This window comes from Agelaius phoeniceus, chromosome 19 (assembly GCF_051311805.1).
Source record: "Agelaius phoeniceus isolate bAgePho1 chromosome 19, bAgePho1.hap1, whole genome shotgun sequence".
NCBI lineage: Eukaryota > Metazoa > Chordata > Aves > Passeriformes > Icteridae > Agelaius > Agelaius phoeniceus.
This window is the reverse complement of record NC_135283.1, coordinates 9,535,026-9,558,198: the sequence shown is the minus strand read 5'-3', so window position 1 is coordinate 9,558,198 and position 23,173 is coordinate 9,535,026. Positions and strand designations below refer to the sequence as shown.

At 47.6% G+C, this 23,173-nt stretch overlaps 1 protein-coding gene across 3 annotated transcripts in view; it reads right to left on the bottom strand.

Moving 5' to 3' along the window:
• RHBDL3 (rhomboid like 3) overlaps positions 1–19,080 on the bottom strand; it is a 61,195-nt gene extending 42,115 nt beyond the window's left edge. The window contains exons 1-2 of one of the 3 annotated variants that reach the window (XM_054645270.2): positions 18,927–19,080; positions 15,464–15,487 (exon numbers count right to left, since the gene is read on the bottom strand). In XM_054645270.2, coding sequence (XP_054501245.1) covers positions 15,464–15,487; positions 18,927–19,046 — 144 coding nt within the window. In that variant the 5' untranslated portion in view covers positions 19,047–19,080. The remainder of the gene's footprint in view (positions 1–15,463; positions 15,488–18,926) is intronic. The other 2 variants (XM_054645271.2, XM_077188415.1) reach the window with 2 other exon arrangements.
• Positions 19,081–23,173: the final 4,093 nt, after the last annotated feature.

The window sequence follows — 23,173 nt, the reverse complement described above, 5'->3', positions numbered from 1 at the left end:
GTCCTATTTTATTGCATGAAAAAATTAATTATACTATACCTTAGTCTTATTATGTCAATTAAAATCGTATTGCCATTTTAATTGACCAGTATTCCTTGCTCCAGTTCTCAACTCTACAGAGTTTGGAGGCAGCTAAAAATTGTTTCAGAAACTGCTACCTGATGTCACCAGAAGAAGCAGGTCCTGGCGACATTCACTCTTCCCTTCCCAGGCCTTGTGGCCCTGGTCTCAGACAAGCTGAAGTGAGAATCCCTCCTACACCAAGGAAAAGGAACATTCTAGATAACTTTAATCTGCGGTGGGGGGCTGATGGGGAAGGGAGCAAATTTCTTGAGGTCATTTTCAGCCCTCCACATTTCACTGTTCCTTCCCCCTTGAGCCTCATCAGCTGTGTGCAGGGCTGTGAGCTCAGGCAGCACAAGCCAGAGCTCAGCTCAGTGACACAGAACTCAGTGACACAGAGCTCAGTGACACAGAGCTCAGTGGCACAGAGCTCAGTGACACCGGAGCTGGTGGTTACACTGACCTGTCCACAGTGCAATGCTGCCTTCTGCAGCCCCAGGGAGTGACTGGTACCCAAAGCTGCCAAATACCTTCAGCTGCCACTGAATTCATGGACTTGAGACAAATATGAAACTACTCATGAGAATCTTGTTTGGGAGACCAAGTCTCCAGAAGAAAAGCAGCTGAGGTTTGCCTACATTTTCGCTGATGTCCTTCAAGGAAGCACAGCAGGTTTCTTACAAGTTGAAAGATGTGTTTACACTAGCCCAGAGCAGGCTGCAGATCCCTGCAATCACAAGTAGCCAATTTCAGAGCCAAAACATCATAACCAGGCCCCCCTGCTTGCCTCTGGGGGAGTTTTTTCAAATGAGAAAAAGAAATGTCATGGAGGTGCCACCCACAGCCTCAGCCACTCCACACTGGTACTTCACCCTGGTTCTATTCCTGCTGCCCACACAGCAAATCTGCCTCATTCAATGGCCTTCTCAGAAACACAGCAAACCAGGGCCCTTTCCTCAGGCTGCAAAACTGAGACACTGCTCAGTCTAACCCTGGCACACATCCCTTGAGAACAGACCAGGCAGAGGTGGATGCAGTCCCCACAGAGCAGCACATCATGACAGCAGTGACAGACTTTCCACAGCCAAACTCTGCTGTGCTGAAATCACCAGTATCTGGAGGGGTGGTGGCCAAGGAAGACACAAGTAAAAGATGTTTTGTCTGACATGAAAGATGCTGGCTGGTAGCAAGGGTAGGATCCAGCACTTCACCTTAGAAAATATTAAAATAAATCACAAAAGCCTCAGGGGAAGGGATCATTTGAGCCTGTATATTCCTTTCACCTTGGCACAACTTTATGGTGCATATCACAATATTCTCCTTGCATATTTGTTAATGTCCCTTCAGCCCAGGCTTGTGGAAGTGATGAAAAACTGAAGTATTTGCCTCACAGTGCTAAAGGGAAAAACAAGAAGCACCAATGTTTTCAGAGTGTAACTCTGCAATATCTGAGGGATCATCACCACCTCATGTGTTTGTAAAATGCAATTTATCACACAAATGCTCTGCCATGGAAGGGGCATACAGCTTCCTTTAATGAAACCCTCAGCAAAAGAAATTTAATATTTCAATGCCTGCATACTAAAAGAAACATTGTAAAATTAAAATCAGTGGAAGTCCTCACCCTTCTGAAACCAGCAATGAAATTAGCATGGGGCCCAAAGGAAGCAAGGGAGGCCCCTTCCAAGAGGCCAGGATTTAATTTTGTAGTTAAAACCCCACAGTGGCAGATCTGTACTTATTTTAATGACCCACTAAATCATTTAGTCCTCTGTATCCCTCAACAAAAGCCTAATAATGAAAAATTATCTACTAAAACTTGGCTTTTCCTGAAAAATAATATCTGAACAGATCTCCAAAGACAGCTATTTCTATAGACACCATGAATTTTACTGCAGTGTTTTGTTTTCAGATATCATTGCATTTCCCACTTTCACAACTTCCCTGGAATAATATTTGATACAGAAAAAGTTGAAGTGATACTCACAGACAACAGAACAGCCAGCCCTCAGAAACCACAGAGCCTCTCCATTTGTATTGCTTTTCGTAACAAATACAGCCAGAGCCACAGAATTTCAAGAGATCCTCAGGAGACTTAAAAATTCAAGCAAACCATTGCCATGCAACATTAAATGCATTCATTTTATGAGCATCAAATTCCACCCATTAACAGATCAGTCATCCTCTGCAGCTACCAATTTACATACCCAGCCTGTGAGCTGCTGAGGGGCCAGTGGACACAAAATACATGAATGCATTAAATCTGAGATAGGAAACTAATGTCCATTATAGCTCAACTTAATGATCATGTTTTCTTTAGGAGCAGCAGCAGAGCCCATGCCTGACAACCACTGACCCTGCAAAGGCACCCCAGGTGCCAAGAAGCACTGAACCCTCTGCTGTGAGACTGTAACTGCACTGCAAGCAGTGCTCACAAATTAATTACATTCAAGCCCCGTACAAAGAGGGAATTCCTTGGAGCCACCTTCTTACCAAGTCACTAAAACCCTTGTTATTGTACATGGACTAAATTCAAAGGCCTGAACCTCCCTGTGGAAGATAGTTTATCTGAATATACATTAAAACCCTGGAACGCTCTGTCAGGCTTTTGCCAAGCCAGGCAGTGTTACCAGCTTTAATGTAACAGCACTTTTGATCTTGAAACAGGCAGTTTGTTGCTGGTACATCTATTATTCCTCCTGGAACAGAAGCGTGGCCTGATACCACACCTACAATTCACTCTTTGTGCACAGCTATCAGGAAGAGATGTAAGAGAGAATGTCTCAGCAGCCTGTACCCCCTCCATCACCTCTCCAGCGCCCAACCCAGCACCAATTACAGCTGTGGCAGGGAGAAAGGCTCCTATTTTAAGCTTTTTGAAAAGGGAACTGGGTGCTGCAGGCAGAAGAATAGACAGAGGGGGGAAGACTCCCCTAAAGTGGTTCTCCATTTTTTTCAATTGGGCGCCACACAGGTAGACAACACCTTGAGGAATTAGGGGCAATTCCACAATCAAATGAATTCAATTCCTTTTTTAGGTCTGTAGCAGGCAGTTCCCCACTGTAACAGAATATGATTACTGATCTCCTTATTCCATTTTCCCATCTATGAAACTAAATGAACTGATACTGGAGAATGAGCTTTGAAGTCCTGGCAGAGGAAGGGCTATTGCAGTGCTGAATAAGGCCAATTCCCTACAACCCACAGCCACTGTGGTGATACATGCAAAAACCCTGAGGTGCAGAAGAATCAGGCTCTGAAGGAAACTAAAATGCTCAGACAAAAGATGAAAGAAACTGAACGTGGAAAGTTAATACTGCTTTGAACATTTGCTGAGCAGAAATCCTTCCCAAAAGTGAAAGAACTGTGGTTACCAATCAGGGACTCTGGGTTCAGGCTGTCAGGCAAAGCCCACACCTCCCAAGAGATCTGACTGCAGGGCTTACTCAAAGCCATCTCACAGGCATCAGCTACAGCAGTGCCTTAGAAAGGAAGGGCAGGAGCTGTTAGTTGAGCAGTGGGGAAGAAGCAAACACTGCTTATTTATTCACCGGTCTTGCTACTCAAACTTGTTGCTTCCATCAGATGTCACAGTGATAAGTACCTGTTTAAGAAAAAATCAGGAACAAGAGCAAAACCACCCCCCTGCAGCTAATCCAATTAAGACCCAGCATAAAGTTGTAGAGGTTAATCAGATCTGAGCCAGTGGGTCTCTCTCTGCTGCTGTTTAGTGACATGTCTGGTGAGCAACATAAGCAAGAGGATGGCCAGGCAGAAACACCAATGACCCAGCCAGCCCCAGGAGACAACTGCTGCTCCTCCCTTTTCTGCTCCATCAGGCAGAAAAGAGTGGAGCACTCTGCAGGGCAGCCCCGTGGGAGAGCTGCTGGGCTCAGAGCTTGGCTGTCCCCCTCAGCCTTATCAGGTGCCAGGAGGCTGTGACCCATGGGCTGTGTCAGACACCCCTCGCAGCAAGGACCAGGGCTGTGCCTACCACGTGCTGCAAGGTGGAAACCAGGCTGGAATTGTACTCAGCAAGGAAAAGTTCTGCCCATACAAGTGCAAGGAGCTCCCCTTACCTTGTGTTTCATTAGCTGTGACTCTGTGTGTAAAAAGGCTGCAGCAGGGTGGGTGAGGGCTGTCCCAGTTCAAGGGGCACCAGCACAGAAACCACCTGGACTGTCACACACAGCCCCCTCAGCACTGGGAGCCAGGGAAAAGCTGAGCTGGGCTTTGCACTGAACCAGCCCCAGCAGTGTTGGGTCAGTGCTGATGTGGGAATGTTGCTCCTGTCACACCCGAGGTTTCCTGCCTACTGCCTGAAGTCCTGACCTAAAGCCACCTTGCAAAACTGGGCACTCTGCTTTTCCCCAGCTCCAGCCTTCCTGAACAGTCAGATCTGCTCTGCCTCTCTCCCTCTTCCTCCCTGTAGAGCACAAAGCCAGTGGCCTCAGCCCTTATTGCTGTGACCAGCACCTGCACCCTGGGAACAATTTGCTATCCCATCACCACAGCCCAGTGCAGGACACTCAGCATGGAAGGATGGACCTGCTCTGGGGGGTAACCTCCCCTCTGGCCCATCAGACAGGGCTCAGGCACATTCACTGGGGAAAGGAGGAAACATTTCTATATGCATTTCTTCTGGGCAGGGACTGCATTTGGACCAGAAATTCATCTTCTCTCCTGGACAATACATGCCAGCCTTTCAGGAAGACAGGTGGAGCAGGCACTCCAGTGGGATGACAGAACTGTAGTGACAGCTAGAAGGTGATGAAATGTTTGTAAGCACCATCCTGACAGTAATGCCAATCTCTCTGGTTGCCAGAAATATTGTTTCAGGCAAATGATTCCTAATCCAGTGACTGTCATCTTCCTCCCTGGAAGAGAACTGGATCTTTTGATACCACTCTGCCATACAAGACTTTTGTTTGTCTCCTCTGATTAATTGTTCCTCCTTCTCGTTAAATTCTTTAATATGAGGACAGTGACTGCCACTGTTTTTCAGTTTCTAAAAGGAACTAAAACTTGTATCCCCCAAAATAATCAGAACTTCTGCCCTTCCCGAAGGAAATTTTATCCTTCCTTTATAGACATGAAGCTTTATACAATAATCCATGAGACCTGTCAGGAGAAAAACTACATTTTCATACTCTGGACTCAAAACACAGAACATTTCAGAATACTGCTTAAATGAAATAAAAATAAAAATAGCTTATATTAAAAATAGCTCTCCTTTTCACTGTCTGCCAGATCTGGGAGGAAGGTGAAAATACACAGGGGCTTGATTTGATGTGTGAAAAACAGAATTCTATAGCAGTGAGTATGCACACACATTTCTTTTAGGTTAATAATAGCTCTGCAATAATACTATGCTTTGTGGAGAAAACTAAAGCTGAGATAGACCCAGGCTGGCTGGTGCTCTGGTACTGAGTACCATGACAACTTGAGCACATCCATCAGAAAGAGAATAAATAATTCCTTTAAATCTTGTCACATCACAGTTTTCCTGCTTTTAGGATACTTTCTGTTTCAAATTCCAAATACCTGCTCCCATATCAGCAATCATGACAAATATCTTGGCTAAACTGGTAGATCTTAGGAAATGATAACAGGAATCAACAGCTTTGAGTCTAACAAGACAGAGTTAAACATCCAGTAGTAGGGGCTACTGAGTAATGCAGGAGTGAGGAGACCGAAGGAGAGTTACCTTAGTAATTTGATTAAAGGAGAAGAACAGGCAGTCATTGCCCCCCTCTGAACTGGTGTCAGATGACAGAGGCTGGATCTACAGTGCTGGGCAGTGCCTTGGCACTGGCGAGGAACACAACACCAGGGCAGTCAGAAACATCTCTGCTCTGATGTCAACATCACAGCTGGCACACACAGAGCATCCCCACCACAGGACACAGGTCCTGAGCAGGGCTGACTCTTCGTCTGCTAACATCAGAAAAACACCTCGGTGTTCCCACTGAGAAAGAGCTCATTCACCTACATGTGAGGAGCAGAGAATGACCTCAGAAAGACTCCAGTACTCCCACTGCAGAGAGCAGCTCTCCTTGAATGAACTGCAGCAGCTCAGCGTAATTCAGGCTGCTTTAGACTACAAGACACCACCCAATGCAGCTCTGTGTCAAACCTCCACCTGCACATCAGCTCCATAATTAATAAGGATGAAAGAGAACTTTATCCCAAGCTGGTGTTCAGAGCCTCAGTGATCAGTAAAGCTTGTTATGCTCTGTTCAGCTTTGGAAGTCAGCAAAAGGAACATAGTTCACACATTGCACTGCATGCTTGGTCATTAAACACAGGCTTATAAAACCCATAAAGTCACTGTTGCTTGCAAGTGTGGAATATTTTTGCATGATCTTGTTTGTTTTGCAGTAGGCACAAAAGTTAATTAGTTTTCACAGTTTTATTACTCCACATGGTCAGATTAGAGCCTGGAGCTTCCAGGCAGCTCGAACTGCGTAAGGCCCAGAAAATTCTTACTGTGCTTTTCAGGACTGTTCACTAGGGTCATAAATCAGCAGCTGGCAAAAGACCTTCTGGCTCTTCTTGGCCACCAGTACCAACACTAAAAGATCCCATAAATCAATGCAGCAATGGCAGCTCTCAGCTCATGGAGCACAGGGGGAATAAAGATGGAAAACACTGTTTCAGATACATTAAAACAATTATTTGGGAGGAATTTTGGTTATCACTACCCTGGAACAAGCCATCCAGAACACTGGTCTTGTTGAATTTGTTTCATTAAGCCCTAAAAGAGACAACACCAGAATATTTAATATGTCAAAGGCACATCCTGCACACAGCACATATGCACAAGTCCTGGCCAAATAGTTCCCAGGGTTGGCAAGTCCAAGTGTAATAAAGCAAATACAGCTTAATAAAAATTCTTCAGACACTTTATTTAGGTTGGAAGGAAGTTATTCCTCCAGCCATGGCCTCCAAGCACAGCTGAGAGACCAAGGACAGCGGCAGCAGGACTATCTCCCATGCTCTCCAAAGCAGTCTCCCCCAAAAGGGCTGCCTAAATGCACAAATCCATGCAAAAATAAACATTTCCCCAAGACCTAGATAGGATTGTCAGAGGACATATGAAGGAAAATGTTTGTGCCTTCCCTGTTAACAAGGAGTAGAACAACCCAGAGACAGAAATCCAGGGATAGCAGGACTGTGTGCAAAAGCAACTTCTCTATCAGCAATTAAGAAGCAGCAGCTGAGGGAAGAGGCAGCAGTTCAAATGGAAGAAGGAACTACAATAAACACTTTGATTTTCCTCCCCAGGGCAAAAGACAAGGCTAAAACCCAACATCATTCCATGGAGGCCACTGCCAGAAGTGAGAAAAAATGCTCAAGTCCTATTTTCCATTATTTCTCAGTGTGAGGGCAAACGTGAGAGGAGCGGCAGAGCATCTGGCTCTGTCTTAGCGCCAAGGGGCAGAACTAAAAACCCACTTTGGTCTCTAAATTCCTTAGGGCACACCCCATTCTGATACCCACCCTGGCAAAACATAGTTTATGTCAGACACAGAAACAATCCAGGACATTTGTCACACTTGTTTTCAAGTGCTTTGCTAAACCAAGTCAGAGCATTCAGGATCAGGTCCTCCAATAGTTTTTGTGGCAGTTCCAGTTTTTCACCCTCTGTAATATTGATCCTTTCTCTGCCAAGAGGCAAACAAGGCTACATCTCAGTGGCTGCAGGCTGCCATCAACAAACCCTTCCACTACCACTGTACATCATAAACAAGTATGCTCCACAAACCAGGCACTCCTATTCATCACTGGTACCTATTTGTGAAGGCTCACTGAGGCAGAGATGTTTCCTCAGGGAACACTGCCCTGAAGAAAAGCATCAGACCAGAGGTTTGATGATAGTCACAAACAGCTCTGCCTCCAGCTGTCACATTCATCTTTCCCTCATGAACTCAGGAGCTCCAGAGTATTTGCTCCTTACAAAGTATGTCAAGTATCAAAGAACATGAAGAACAGTTCCTAGGGGTAAGATTGATCTTGCTTGTTTAACATCAGTTTCGTACATCATTACTCTTCTCACCAACAACACAGGGTCACTGCAGATACCTGTTCCTAAGCAACAGGAATGGACACTAAGAACTCATAAATTCTCTGTGTCTTGCTAGTGTGGGGTTTTACTTTTAAAGTTGAAAGAATTCAAGGTGCAAGTGAGACTCAGAGGGATCACAAACATTCAGGACTTTCACTACACTTTCCACCAAGAAATATTGTGTCTAGTGAACAGAATATTCCCTGTGTCACCCTGAGCAGCCAGATTGGGGTTGATGCCACCACTCAAGAGACTGGGAGAGGGAAAGAAGTGCTACAGCTTGAACAGGCAAACACAACAAGGTTTGAATCACACAAAAATCCAGGACATTCAGAAATCAGCTTTCCTCAGGAGCCTGTATGTACAGTGGTGCAGGAAAACAGCCCATCAGCTGAATCCCATCAACTTTGTCTCATGGTCTGCTGTTACTTAACTGATTTCAGACCAACATATAGTACAAAACCTAGTGAGGAGGCAGAGAGAGATCACAGCTTTCTTGGCTGCTGTCAAACACTCCCACTGCCGCATTTAATTTGCAAACGTGCCCCAGTACTTTTGCACTGATTGCAAATACCAGAAAGCAATGGGAACATCATACTTCCTACTGTAGAGGAGAAGCATTTGTTTTGTCTGATAGAGAGTAACTTTAAAAGTCCTGTAAATGTTACAGGAATAAGTGATGATGGTGTAGAAAAGCACCTCCAAACTGTTTCCACTCGCTAAGCAGCTGGCTTGCTCCTCTGGAGATGAGATGATCTCTTCCCCTTCTCTATCATGACAGCACACAGCCACAGAGCACAATGCACCAGCTGATTTGCAAAACAGCATCAATCCACTCTGTGTTTATGGCTTTTTCTCCCCTTTCTTTCTAAACACGCAGGCTTAAACGTTTTTATTGCTTCAGTGATTTTCTATGTGCAAGACAGGATTTGAGAACAATGCATTAGCAAGGATCTATGTGCCTAAATCCCATCCCACACATCCAGCTGAAATAGCAGAGCAGAGATTCCAAAGCCCCTCACTGCAGCTGGGATCAGGAAGCAGCAGAGACACAAGGCTCTGGACACTGCACTCCAATGTGCAGGTTACTAGGCTCAGACGTGGAAGGTACACAAATGTGTAATGAGTAGGAAGCCTCCTGAGGCTTTTTACAAATCTAGAGACATCAAGCTGCCAGTAACTCATGAGCTGTGTAAGACTGACTCAGCCTCCATGTGTTTTTTGGTGTGTTTGTTATGACTCCTTGAAACATTTCAGGAGATGCCTGCTTTTACTGGCACAGGCTTAAGAGTGCTGTGTTTGCTATGCTGCCAATATCTGGTTCATACTGATGGCTTCCTCTCCCAACTTTTTGCACTAGTCAAAGTCAACAGTCAGTGTACAGGCTGGTGGGATTGGAGAGAGGAGTGCCCAAATAGCCAGGGAAAGGAGAAAGGGATAGCTGACCACAAACTTTTCAAGCTGTAGAGATCCACGTTCAGCGTAAGGGCTGGCTGGTGCTCCGTGTACAGAGATAGAAGATTAAGGAGGAGCCTGGGACATTTTCACTGTTCATCTTGCAAGGGGTGGGAAGATCATTAATGACCTCCATGTGGCTTTTTCATGCCGAGCCATCACTCCAGGGTATTTTGGCTAAAAGTCAAATCTGGGTATAAGCCTGGAAGTGCTGGGAGATTGCCACCCACTGTAACAATACCGGGGATGGACAGAGGCTAATCCAGGCATGGTAAAAGACATTATCCTGCAGAGGAAATAGTCACTTGGACATATATTTGCTGCTTAATGCCCAAGTTTCCCTCCTTGACTGAGGGAAGGATAAATTCCCTTCCCCTTTCCCAGGCTGTATTCAAAAAAGCCTCTGGCTGAAGGCAGTGAGGAATTGATAATCTAGAGGGCAACAGCAAACCTATCTCCTTCAGCAAAAACACATCTACCAGCCCCTTCTTCCCTTCAAGGCTATCCACAGGGCAATGAATTTGAAGGGATTCTTTTTTTTCCCCCAACCCCATAACCCAAAGTGGAGGAGTCAAAGGGTTAATGCTGTACGGCAAAGGTCAGCCCAGTTTGGGGAGGGAGGAGAAAGGGAAGCATTGTGGCCACAGACAGCTCGCTTCGACCACAACGCCACTTGAGAAATGCAAAGTGATGGTGTTGCTCAGAGAAAAGGCCTGAGAGCCCAGCCCAAATCCCAGGGCTTTATCACTCACAAAAGCCCAGCCCCTTGAGTCATTAATCGTGTGCTCCATGGCCGGGTGCCTCAAAGAGCAGCAGATGATACATGCCCAGCTGCTACTGCCGCCCCTCCTCAAGGTAGCGGGGCAGAGGCAGGTGCACTCCCAGTGCCCTCTGCTCCAGACTAATCTATTCTCCCTCCTTGTCCTCTGCCTTTCATCTCCTCCAGCAGCCCACGCTGACAACTGTAAATGAGATTAGACTTCAAGGCGTGGGGCAGATGCAGAACCCCCTCTGTGCATTGTAAAGAGACCCTTGTAGATTTTAAAATGTCTCTTCCCTTGACAATGCACAGCTTGGCAGAGGGGGAGAAGGGGACACATTTCCTGTCACACTCTCAGAAGCATCTGATATGGCAGACGAGGCAGATGCTGGTTTGGGGCCTGGATGCTAATCTCTTATCACCATGGACAGTCTTCCCACCAGCACCTCTGATGCCCCAGTCACCTTAGCAGATGAAGTGGAAAGTTGATGACTATTTCCTAACCACAGTTTCAATAGCCTCCTATCTGCAGCACCACTCCGTTTAAATGGGGACAGATGTCCCAATGAACACTAAAGGCAGCAATACTCCAAAATTCAGGCAAGGACTTGAAGGCTACACAAAACCCTGGGCTCAACCCCCCTGGCTATACTGCTGCTATCACTGCCATAATTTCCTATTCTTTATATTACAGTTCGTGCTCCACCTGTTCCCAGTGATCCAACAAACCAGCAGTGAGGCACAAGTTGTTTGTTAGAGAAAGAGGTGAAATCTCAAGGCACAAACCACTGCCTACAGCTCAGTGAGACCTGCCTGGAGAGGTCTTGCAGCCACAGCTGGCAGGGGTTTGCCAGCAACAATAGGCAGGGGAATGTTTTGAAGTGAAGGGTCACGTTTAGCTCAACAGTGCCCCAGTAAATAAACTGGAATTTCTTTTACAGCGTGGGAAATAGCTCTGCCTGCTTGCACTAAAGGCTACCCAGAAAAAAGGGACAGTTAACATAAAAGATCATTAAGTTCACAATAATTCCCTTCCCCGGCTACCACCAACAATGATAATAGCTGCCCCAATTTTATGGATTGCTCTGCAATTTCAATTGTGCAGGAACCAGCCCTGGATTTAAGTCAGCTGCAAAGTCAGCATCTCTTAAAGCATATTTTAATGTTTTATGAGACCATGGCGGAGCAGGTTCAGCTGCACCCACTGCTGGTAGTGTCAGCAACTGAACTCTTCCTGGCAAGTGCATGTCTTCCTCTACAGCCTTGTTTCTGTGCTCAAGTTTTCCATTAGCTGCCTACACAGACTGGGTAACTTGGCATCTCTCTGCATTCCCCATAAACTCTGTTCATCTGTTGCCATCACACCCACGTACAAGTCTCAGGGAGGAATCTAGGATTTCTAAAGCAGCTGCAACAACAACACAGCCTGGATTGACAAGCAATAGGATCAAGGTGTTGAGGCAGTAAGGAGGGTCTTTTTAGAGAGTTTTTTGTGTGTCTATTTAAAACAAGTTTGTTGTCATGACTACAAACCAGGGTATGGGTGAGAAGAAGTGAGAACTCCAAGATGAGGGCTGATAATGCTAATTCATCCTCAAAATCTCAACAGCCATGGGGATGGGGAAACAGAGAAGATGATACAAGCTCTTAGCATCTAACAAGGTTAAAAGCCACCTTCAGAAGGCAGGTCTGTCCCAAGAACACCGTTGTCCTAGATAGCCCTTTTCACCCAGCCCAGCCAAGGGCTGAATAACACCAACCAGCTGCAGTCATTGCCAAAGCAGGGGCACTGGGGACACGGTGGCAAAGAACCGCACCCGAGGCCCTAGGGAGGATGTGGCAAAGCAGGAACAGCCCCTCAGGACACTCATCTGCAGACTCACTCTCCAACCATCAGACAACTTGGCTTCAGCAAGGACTGGGAGATGTTCTCATGTCTGAGTGCAAGGCAATTAACAAATCTTATTAACAGAGAAGCATGAAACTGTCAGCAGCTGCTCCTGGGATTGTCGCGTTTTCAACTTTACCAGAAGATTAACAAAAAAATGGGGCTTTGGCCACTGAAGAACAAATGAAGAAAACCCCAAGTGATTGCAGAGGGATGGAGAGAGCTTGCTCTGCTCAGAGCTCAGATTCTTCACAGAGACAGCACAGAGCACGCAGCGATGGTGCAGGCACTGCAGAAGGCAGCAGATGCAGAGCTAATGTGTGTGTGGGGGTGGAGGGTGTTTATGAGCACAATAAATAAATGTATGAATCCCTATAAAAGTTCCCATATAAAAGTGAGTTAGAGCTGCCCGAGGGCCATGGCCTTGTAATAAAAACCACATCTTGCAAGCACAGTATGAGGCAGCAGCTGAACTGTAACTGTCTGGCTGCAGCACTGAAGAGCTGTGAGTCTGCCTGTTCCCACTCTTGGGTGAAGTGCTGACCCCACTAAATCCAGGAGGAATTTTGCTACTTGCTTCAGTGTAGTCAGGATTTTGTCCTGGGAAGGGCTTCTTTGAACCTCAAACCATAGGAAGCAGTTCTGGGTCTGAGTTTTTGTAAAATTTAAGTTCCTTTACTTCTTAAAAAAATCAATTTGCAAGTGGCTGAAGATCTTGGCTTGAGATACTGACAGTTCCCGGTGTGACAGATTAGAGCTGGATCAAAACAAATAAAAAATTCCTACAGAAAACATGGTCAGTCACTTCTCTCTCCTAAAATAACCAAGCAAAAAGCACTGCTTTATGGCTGAGCAGCAATTTTTCCATCAAGAAGTTCTGAATTTTTAATTTAAGCTGGGGAGGGGGAGATCATAAAAAAATCAAACCCCTTAAATTTTGTATGTTAAACAGAAAACTTGCTGCTTTTTTGGTCAGTAAACTTAAATGAAAGTTTTAAAAATACTTCCCCAGAGAAAAAAACCCCAAACAAACAACCATTAATAATAATTTCATTCCCCTCTCAAAGGCTGGGTGTATGTGCACTGACCTCCCCTTCAGAGTTTTCTGGGATGACAGAGTATAACAGCAACAAGCCACTTGCAGACTACCAGCCTGTAAATTCCCAGCTACTCTTAACACTTTCTCCAGAGCCTTCTCTTGCTCTCTTGGCAGGTGAGTGCAGAGGCACATGTGTCAAACAGAGAAGGTGGCTCTCAAACCTCAGTGCCAGCCCAGGAGTCACAAATGCTCGTGCACCCTGGGCCACCCATTGCCACTCCAAGTACACACCCAGTCAGGTCCTGACTCCCAGGGAGAGCTGCAACTGTTCCCAGTGTCAACACCAGGCTTTCTCTAGTTATTAAGACTGTCCTCATGTTTCACATGTATGCCAGTCAGAGCTAAACAAAGTGCTCCCCTCTCCTCCTAGCACATTGCTGCTGGGAATAGCAACCTTGTTCCATGACAAACAGCATCTTGCAATTCACTGCAGGACTAATTGCATTGCTTTGCTGATATAATGCTCCAGGAAGACGTCAGCTTTGCCCACAGGCAACAAGGACATCATTGATTTATTCAGGACTTATGTGTAATTGTCACAGGTTGCATTCTCTTTGATAATAAAGTCTTACAGACAAGGTTTAAAATTCAGCTGCAGCCCTAATTGAAACACAGCTAATTACCGAAGTCTGTCTTTATAGCCTGTTCCATTGTTACTGGGCTAGTGTTCTGTACATCCAACAGTCAAACTCCCTCCCCTTAAAAAGAAAAAAAAAAAAAAAAGAAGGAAAAAATGCCATCTACTATTCATATAAGTCCAATGGGAAATTACAGATTCCTCTCTTTGAGCCTGAGGTAGCTACCAGCCAACAGCCCCATCCCACAAGGACTCAATGACTTCAAAGGATGCTTGTAGAATAAGACTCCAAATTAGGGCCAGTGTTGGAGACAGGAGAATTCAAAGCAGCTGAAACAAACATTCAGCCCAGACCACAAGCAATTTACTGTTCATCCACCTTTTCAGTGGCAGCACCCCCTATGAGCCCCAGCAGATTCAAACACACCACACAATTTAGGTGTGATCAACAATCATAGTACCCAGCTCCCAAGTGCCCGCTGACTGTAGCACAGCCAACTTGCTGCAGTCCAGACACGTGGATTAGCAGTTGGTCACGGCTAACCCTGTATAAATGAGCACTCATCAGAACAGGCAGCCCCAGTTAATAGCTGAATGATAACAGGACCCCCAGGGTACCAAGGACATCCTTGTGCAGGCTGCACCACAGCTTTGGCTTTGTAGTGCAGCCAGACACAGGGGCAAGATTATCGCTTCATAAAGCAGGGATGAAATCCCATCCGAACTTTATTGCCAGGATGATGCCAGCGTCAGAGGAAGCTCCCTCACAGAAGGTGACATTTATATGCACACACAACAGCACAAAAGTTTATGACATCAAGAGAGTGCTGCAGTCTAGAAGCAAATCAACCCTAGAAAAATCTCTGTTTATAGCTGCTACACATTTCAACCCAGCAGATGGAAGGGATACCACAAAGCAAACATGTCCGTTAAAGCAGCTAAAAACATAATTTACAAACTAGAACCCACAACCCAAAATCTCAGCAGCTATAGTCTGGAGCTCTTCAGAGCTGTGCTGACTTCAGCCAGCTACAGATCTGTCCCAAGGCATTTACCTGACACAACCAGAGTCTTTGGTACAGAAGCAGATTCTTTGCTAATCCTGTGCAAGTTTAAAGCAGCAGGTCCTGCCTGGATGATGTAACCCTGCAGAAGTGAGTTTAGCAGCTGGGGAGCCATTTCTAAGAACCCTGTGCTGGTTTTACAAGTCTTAGTCTGCCTGCCTGAAAGAGCAGAAGATCCTTTAATCCCCAAGCAAGGACAGCACAACTGGCAGGAAACAGAGCACCTGCTGCAGCACCTTGGCTCAGCCCCTGAGCCACCAGGGATGGGCTCAGTACTGTCCCTGGCTACTCTGAAGAGGAGCAGAGAGAAAGGCCCAAAGCAGCCGTGATAATTATGATTGCACACCAGCATCCTGGGAACTGGGAGCATGCAGCACATTTCTCCTAGGCTGTATTTTAAATGCAAGGGAAAGCCAGTACAGAGGAAATTAACCAGAGGTTAGGCTCTTTGCTCACAAGACAGAGAGAATATATCAGTTGTTCACATACCTGATCAAATAGGGCTTTCCAGTGCTGAGAGGCAGCATAAGGGAGGAAAAAGAGTAAAAAGAAGGTATAAGAGCAATGACATTAACATGCAGTAAACTGTAGAAGTATATTCTAACAAGAGAAATAACCAAATGATTTAATGCCATTTCCAACATCCTTCTTCATCCCAGAATCACCTATCCTTCCGGAGGAGGAGGAAGGGGAATCTACCAAACACAGGGAGAACAGTTTTCATTTACAAATCCAAATTAGGATGAACTCAAAATATTCATGTGTTAATTCTGTTTTCTCCCACTATGTCTATTTGCAGGCAAGCGAGAAAAAAAGGGGTTTTTACTGACAGAGATCAAGTAAGCTCTGTGTTTATTGAGGGAATAGATGAATTAGCAATGTTTTTCCAGATCACTTTCTGAGATCCTGTGGCCCAACACTGACCCATCAATTCCTTTGCTGGGTTGTCAGAGCCTTGTCTGCTGCCTGCTCCTGAGTCTGGCTTTCTGCAGGCTTTTGATAACCCATCAGTTCTCTGAGCCTCACATGCCCACATCTGAAAAACAGGTAATTCCTCTTGTGCAAGGTGGGAGGGTGGAAGGCTGGAGAGAGCCCACTGCAAGGATTTACCCCATATCTTTTGTTCTATCAGAACTGCCTTAAAAATGCTGTATAAGAGGAGGCTCCACTTTGATGCTCACAACCATGTGAACACTCCACAAGTCCTTGTCACTTAGAAACAGAAAAAAATAGCTGGAAACTGGCTCTGATTTCTGCTTTGTAGAGAGACTGATATCAACTCATCTCCATGACCCAGACTTGCTGCCTCACTGTCCCATGAAACAGAGGAAATTCCTACTGAATTGTTTAAGGCTCTCATCTATCCTGGATTTAGGGGCCAGTTGAGAAGACAGCAACTTCCATGGGGCAGCACTGGGGTAACTACTGGCTTAGGATCCCCAGAAACATTTGCACATTTCTAGGTCTGTTTTTTTCTCATTTACCTTCCCAGAAAAGAAACAAATTGAGTAAAACAACAAATATCAGACATTTATAAGCAAATCTCCTCACAGTGCTATTAGCAAAGCAGAAATCTGGTTAGAGTCCTATCTAGTCTTAGAAGAACATTTCCTTTCACATGGTAGGCAAATCTAAAGCAGAATTGACTGAAGAGACAGTGGGGTATCAGGTCACTGAATAACTTTTCATTAGTTAAGTTGTTGGCTCCCCTCCTCCCCATGTCTCTCTCCATTTATAAGCTCTCATTTATCATCATAAATCAGTCCAGCACTTTAAACAGAACATTTTGGGACTGTCTGAATCCTGGCTTTGTGGAATGCTGCTCTGAGAGCTACAATGACATCACAGCTGAGCTGTTCCACACTGTCAAGGCTGTGACAGCAAAACCTCCACTGTGTTATATTTTTGTGGTTAATAACACATAAAGAACTGACCTTGTGTCAGTTCTTGCTGGCCAAGCCAGAGAGCTTCTGTCAGGCTTTCAGATGTAATAGCAACAACACAAAATCAACCCCCAGTTAGGTCTCAGGGGGCACAGAGTAGCACAGAGCAGTTGAACATTTCAGAGATGATGCTCTGTAGCCTGCTTGATTCAGCAGGGAATCTTGGCAGAGTAGAAGGAGGGCATTTACACCACTTCCTGCTTTTCTGACTTGCAGATGATACATGATACCTCAGGCTTCTGTCACATCATCTATTGCCAGGTCTCAGCAGCTTCCCATAACCAGTGCAGCTGCAGGCTTTAGTTTTGTTGATTATAGAAAACAAGGTACCAGAGTCAAATAACAATGCAAGTAATGGCAAGACACTGCAAGCTGGATCTGACCCAAGCTCTCCTACCTCAAGGTCAAGCAGGAAGGCAGCAGCAGAATGGGGATGAGAATCTAGACTTCATGAGGGACAGCTCCTGTCCCAGGAGCCCAATCCTGCCAGGCACTGAACATTTCAGCATCTCCTGGGCCCCCTGGCAGGATTGAATTGCTAATGGCTGCGTTTGTGTAGAGGCTGGAGCAACTCCAAGGGGCTCACATGTATCACAACAGGAAATCTTTCCTGTAGGACCATCCAGACAAGCACAAAATTTGTCAGAGAAGAAAAGGTCACAGTCTGACGTAAGCCAGCAATGGGATTTGGAAACCTGGACTGTAAAAGCTCCTGGAAATCCACCCTTTCCAAGTCAAAGTTACACACACCCCTGAGTCAGGCATCTCCTCTTAGGACTGTCTGACAGTGTTGTAGCAGAGGTCAACGTGCATCACACGCTCCCTCCTGACTGCACTGTGCTCAGGAATACAGCCTGGGGAATGCAGCTCTAGCAAGCAACTGCACTTCCTCCATTGCCCTCTGGGAGGAAAATCCAACAGCAACCGAATTCTCGGTGATTCAGAAGGGCTGGGGGGTGAAACACAGGCTCTGTCCCTAAGCATGCCTGGGCGGCTTCCTCCAGCAGCATCAAAAAGGTTGAGAGAGGGCCGAGGGGATGTGCCGCTGCTGGACGTTCAGCTCCAAGTGCCCCTTTTGCAGTGGTGCAAGACCCGAGCCAGAGCCCGCTTCAGGAAAGACATTTAATATCTCTGCTTTATGTCTGACAGGCTGGAACAGACCCTGCACTTACCGCTGCAGACTGAGCAGCCACTTCTCAGTCCTCATCCCAGCCAAGTTTGCTGGGAATGAGAGCCGTGAGCAGTCCTGGGATGCACCAGGAATGCAGGAGCTCTCACGTTCACTCCCTCCCAGACAGGTGCACGGCGAGCTCCTGCCTCCGGGTCCGGCAGATGCAGAACAACTGCCCGAGCTCTGCAGGCACTGCCGCTCAGCACGGCAGGAGCAGATCTGGAGTGTGCAGGACCCCTTCGCGTCCTTCTGGGCTGGGTGAGCGGGGAGCCGGTGCTAAGTTATCCCACCCCCACGTGCCTTCAGAGCTCGGAGGGTGGAGAGAAGCCATCAGCCCTGTCGAGCCGAGGAGAAAACTTACTCGACTGTTTGTTGCTCGGGGGCTGGAAGAGGGAGCAGCTCCCGAGAGCGAGAGCGTTTCACATCTGTCACCCTCAGGGTAGCTGTGACTCTGGAGGAGCTCTCTGTCCCCCGGCAGCCCCTCGAGACAAGGCGTCAGCTCCTCTCCAGTCCGATGCCCCTGCCCGATCAGCCGCCACCCGCCGGCATCTCCCCACCGGACGCGGGCACGCAGCGAACCGGGAGCCTGTGCGGGCCGCCGGGGCTCGGAAGGACGGGAGCTGCGGCCCCGGGGACGGAGCCAGCCCGGCGGCTGCTGGAGCCCGCAGACACCCAGCGGCGGGAGGCGCGTAGGGCGGCGGGGACGGCGGCTTTCCCTGGTCCCGCAGGGTCACCGGCCCCGCTCCTGTGCCCATCCCGGGCTTCAGCTATGAATAGCTTGAGCCGATTATCCCGGCCCGGGGGAAAGGGGGGAAGACACCGAGCAAAGGAAACTTACATCCTCTGCGGCCATAGGTAGGACATCTTCGGAGTCCAGCACCTCGATTTCTTCCGCCTCCGAGCTGGCAGCCACAGCAGGGGAAGAGCTGGCGTGAGGCTCCGGCAGCCTGTCTCCCATGCTTGGAAACGGTCCCCCTCCAGCCCCCGCCCCCCTTCTCCCCAGATCCTTAAAGAAATTAAACCTAGCTGCCGGTTGGCAAACTTTCAAGCGCAGCCGAGCCTGCCTTCATGACTCCCGCAGCCGGGAGGGGAGGAAATCCTCCATCCACGGAACATCCAATTAGCGCGGGCAGCGCCGGCGGGCGGCATCCCCGCGGCCGAGCTCCGGCCGGGGCAGTGACCCCTCCCCGCCTCCCGCCCCTGCGGCCGGGCGGTGCCCCCGGCCCGGGCACGACCGGCGCCTCCCCCGAGCCATCGCCCGGGGACGGGGGTCCGCCCTTCCCGGTGCGGGGGGAGCCCCGGGGGCTCTCGGAGGCAGAGCCCGGAGCTGCGGCACGTCCGAGGATGCGGGCTGGGCGGCGGCGGGGGAGCAGCGCCGGGGGCCCCTGCCCACGGCCGGCACCGCCTCCCACGGGGTGACCCGCGGAGGCTCGGCCGTGACCGGCACCGGGCAGCCCCTGCAGCGGGGCCCGGCCGGTTCCAGCCCTGCCCTCCTGCCCGCGGACGGGTGACCAGACGTGCCGGTTCACCGGGGCTCCCTGCAGGCGACTTCTCTGTCCTAGAGTCTCACCGTGAGAGGCTGGTGCGGGGTTTTACATCTTTTACCATAATTGTTCCTTCCTATATGTCAGGATGGACAACTTAACCATCTGGAGCCTGGATTAGGAACTTGAGGAATGCCTTGACTGCCGGCAAAAATCCAGCAGTTTTAGCTTCTTGCAATCAAGTACAGAAATAGCAGGTTGGCAAGGGGGAAGGGCGAGCAGAGCCAGGCTGATCCACATAGTGCCAGTGCCTCTGCTTTCTGCTAAAAGCCAGACAGAACACAGTCAGAGCAGAGTCCAGCACCACAGGCCACATTTTCTTCATGAAGAGGTCCAGTACCAGATCAGACACACCTCAGCCACGAGTACAGAACCAAGCTGGAAGTCCTTCTTTTCTCTACAACCTGTTTAAAAATCAACCTACCACAAAAACAAAAAGTAAAACAAATCAGCTAGAATACCTCTGGAAAAGGAGCAGGATCTTCCATGCTGCAGTAGCAGAGCATACAGCAGAGAAGTAAAACCAGAGCTCTTGGACCTGAAGAGAACTTTCCAAGCTCAGGATTCAGGTAGGAAAAGGACAACAAAATAAAAGCTCTTCTGAGGTCCTGAGTACAGCTGATGAAGAGGAGGGATTCTGTCCCCTTAGTGACATCAGTGAAACAGAGCAGACCTCCTGCACATGCACATTTAAAGGCAATTCCTTGAGCCATTTCTCCCTGGTCTAGAGCCTGTCCAGCCTGCTCTCCTGAAGCATAAGAACAGGATACCAAAGCCAGCACTTCTGAGAAGCACTAACCCACTTCACTCACACCACTCCTGCCAAAATATTCCAGGCACTAAACAGTGATTATAGAAACAATCTCTTTTTGATTGAAAAACTAAACCTCATCAAAACTTCAAAACAGATGGATAAGCAAAAATATGCTATGCCAACAGAAAGAAACAGCAGTCATTTAAAGATGTCTGTAGGGAGGAGGGAAGTGAGTTTTTAGAGTAAAGAGAGAATACATGAGCTGAATTTCAGGGGTAACAGGTTCCACTCAGTTGGGGACTGTATCATCTCTGATTCCAGATGCTAGTGGGAAAATGCCAACTGTGAAGTCTAACATGAATGCAATCAACAACAGGGAGAACCCCCAGAACTCCTTACCTTAACACCAAACTCCCACTAAATTGAGAAATTGCTGCAAAATTACAAGTTCATTTTTCTTCTCTAAGGACTGTTTTTCACTAGTGGTAATGATAGGTTTTGGGTTGGTTTTTTTTTTCAGGGAAATATCTCTGCACATTGCACATATGAGCTAGTGCTGTGCTATAATTGCCACAGAAAGGAAATTAACAGTATTCTAATGAGGAGTTTTGTTACAGACAAATTATCATCTTGCAAGTGTGTGAGAGGCTCTTAATTTAGAATGTCATTTCTCCCCACTGCATACCCTGGTGACTCTACCTTGGAAGACAGTAATTGCTAGATAAACTGGGGGGGTTGTGGGCCACCCCAGAGCAGATGCAGACAGAAGGAGGGGCTTCAGAAGAAATGCAGGCAGAAAGGACTTGAGATAATAAACCCCAATCTGTTTTCACACTCAGTCATATAGGCGACTTTTATATTCCAAATACTGCAAACAAAATGTAGATGTACGTCCTCCCTGCATTGGGAGTGGCTCAAAAGGTCAGCTCATGAATATGCAATAACCCCCCTCAAAGTAGGGACCCAGCCAACATCTGTTAGCTAAGCCCTCTGGGGTGAACCTAAACACTTTGTTCACCAGTCCTCCTTCCACCCCCAAGGAGCCCCAAAGCTACAAAACTTCCCAGTTCTGAGAAGCAGCTTCTCAATTCTTCCCTTGTAGCTTTTACAAAACTTCCCAGTTCTGACAATTGGAACTGTGTGGAGAAAGCTACCCAGCTTGATTTCCATAGCAGAGCTCAGGCAGCTGGCCAGACTTGGGGGGCAACTTCTGAAGGAAAATGCAGCATTTTGGATCAAAACCCCAAAATGCTGGATCAGACCTCTCAGATTCGTTCACCTAAAAACCTCTAAGGACCACAGATGGTTTGAGACGGGCTTAAACTCAAGTCCAAAAGGTAACAGTGGTAAAGGACTCTGAGCATCACACTCCTTGTGCTGGGAGTTTACCTTTCAGAGTTTACCTTTCAGAGCCAATATGAATTAGACTATATGTACTACCATTTGGCTTCCCCCTGACTCATGGGTACTCTCCCTCCTGAAGTGAAGGAATAGTGGGAAAAAATAAAGTCCAATCTCATCTGTGATTTCTAACTTGTGTTGAGAGACCATCCTCATGACCCTCCCTATTCCATGTTGTACTTAGAACTTTCCAAGTGCAGCACTGAAAAAGCATTAGTCTTTCCACCTGCAGTGCAGTCTTTCCACTCTTCTGCCACAGTAACTGTTATTGGTTGCAGCTGGTTCGAATTATCTTTTTGGTTATTGTTAGGGAAACAATTAAATCTGCCACTAAGCCTTTTTCGGGGCAGTTGTCTTAAAAGGGAGCTCTCCTATCAGGTCAGCCTTGTGGTATTTTAAAATGTCTGCTTGTTTTTACCTGTCACCTGCTGGTATCATAACACAGGTTCATTCCTAAACAAAATAATTGTTTAAAATGGAGACCAATTAGTAATTTAAGGTTAATTTCCAACATAAAATCAAGTCTTGCTTACTATTGATCCTGAACTGACAAGCTTTCAGACAAGAGGTCAAAGCTGAGGGATGAAGGATGTGTCTCCGAGGAAGATGAATCAAGGTCTTTGTCCTCTCAGTGACTTTACGCTATGGTCAGGCAATTCACACATCAGACTGAGCAGGAAGAAATTGAGTCTGGTTGTGAAAATACAACGAAAGAAGTTGTTAGAAAACTGACGGCACCAGAAGAAAGAAAACAAATCGCTGTTGAGAGTAAGTGGGCTAGGGTGCTGCTCCTTCTTCCCAGCACTTAATTGCAGTAGCTAAGTTTTGGACATTCTTCATTATATACTCCATGAGAAGAAGAATTTCCCCTCACAGTAACTCTAATCCTCACAGAATCCAGGAGGGCTTGGCTAGCGGCACCAGGGCTCCCTCACGGAACACCAGCGACCCGCCTGGATAAGGCCACAGCAGAGCTGGATAGCAGGACTTGTACGGTGTTCCCTAAGAAAATTCCGGTCCCCAAACCACTGCAGAAAGCCTGTTTTATATAAGCAGGCGGGGATCCGCTCCGTCCCTCACCTGCACTGCCCGCCTCGGGCCGTGAGGGAGGGCAGGGAGCGCCTCCGGGCAGGGGCGCTTCCCTCAGGGGGGCGGCAGAACCCGCTCCGGCCCGGCCGGGCGGACGGGGCCGTTCATTCCTCACGGGAGCCGCCGCTCTCGCCGGGCCGGGCTGACGGGGCCGTTCATTCCTCACGGGAGCCGCCGCTCCGGCCCGGCCGGGCTGACGGGGCCGTTCATTCCTCACGGGAGCCGCCGCTCCGGCCCGGCCGGGCTGACGGGGCCGTTCTTTCCTCACGGGAACAGCCGCTCCCGCCGGGCCGGGCT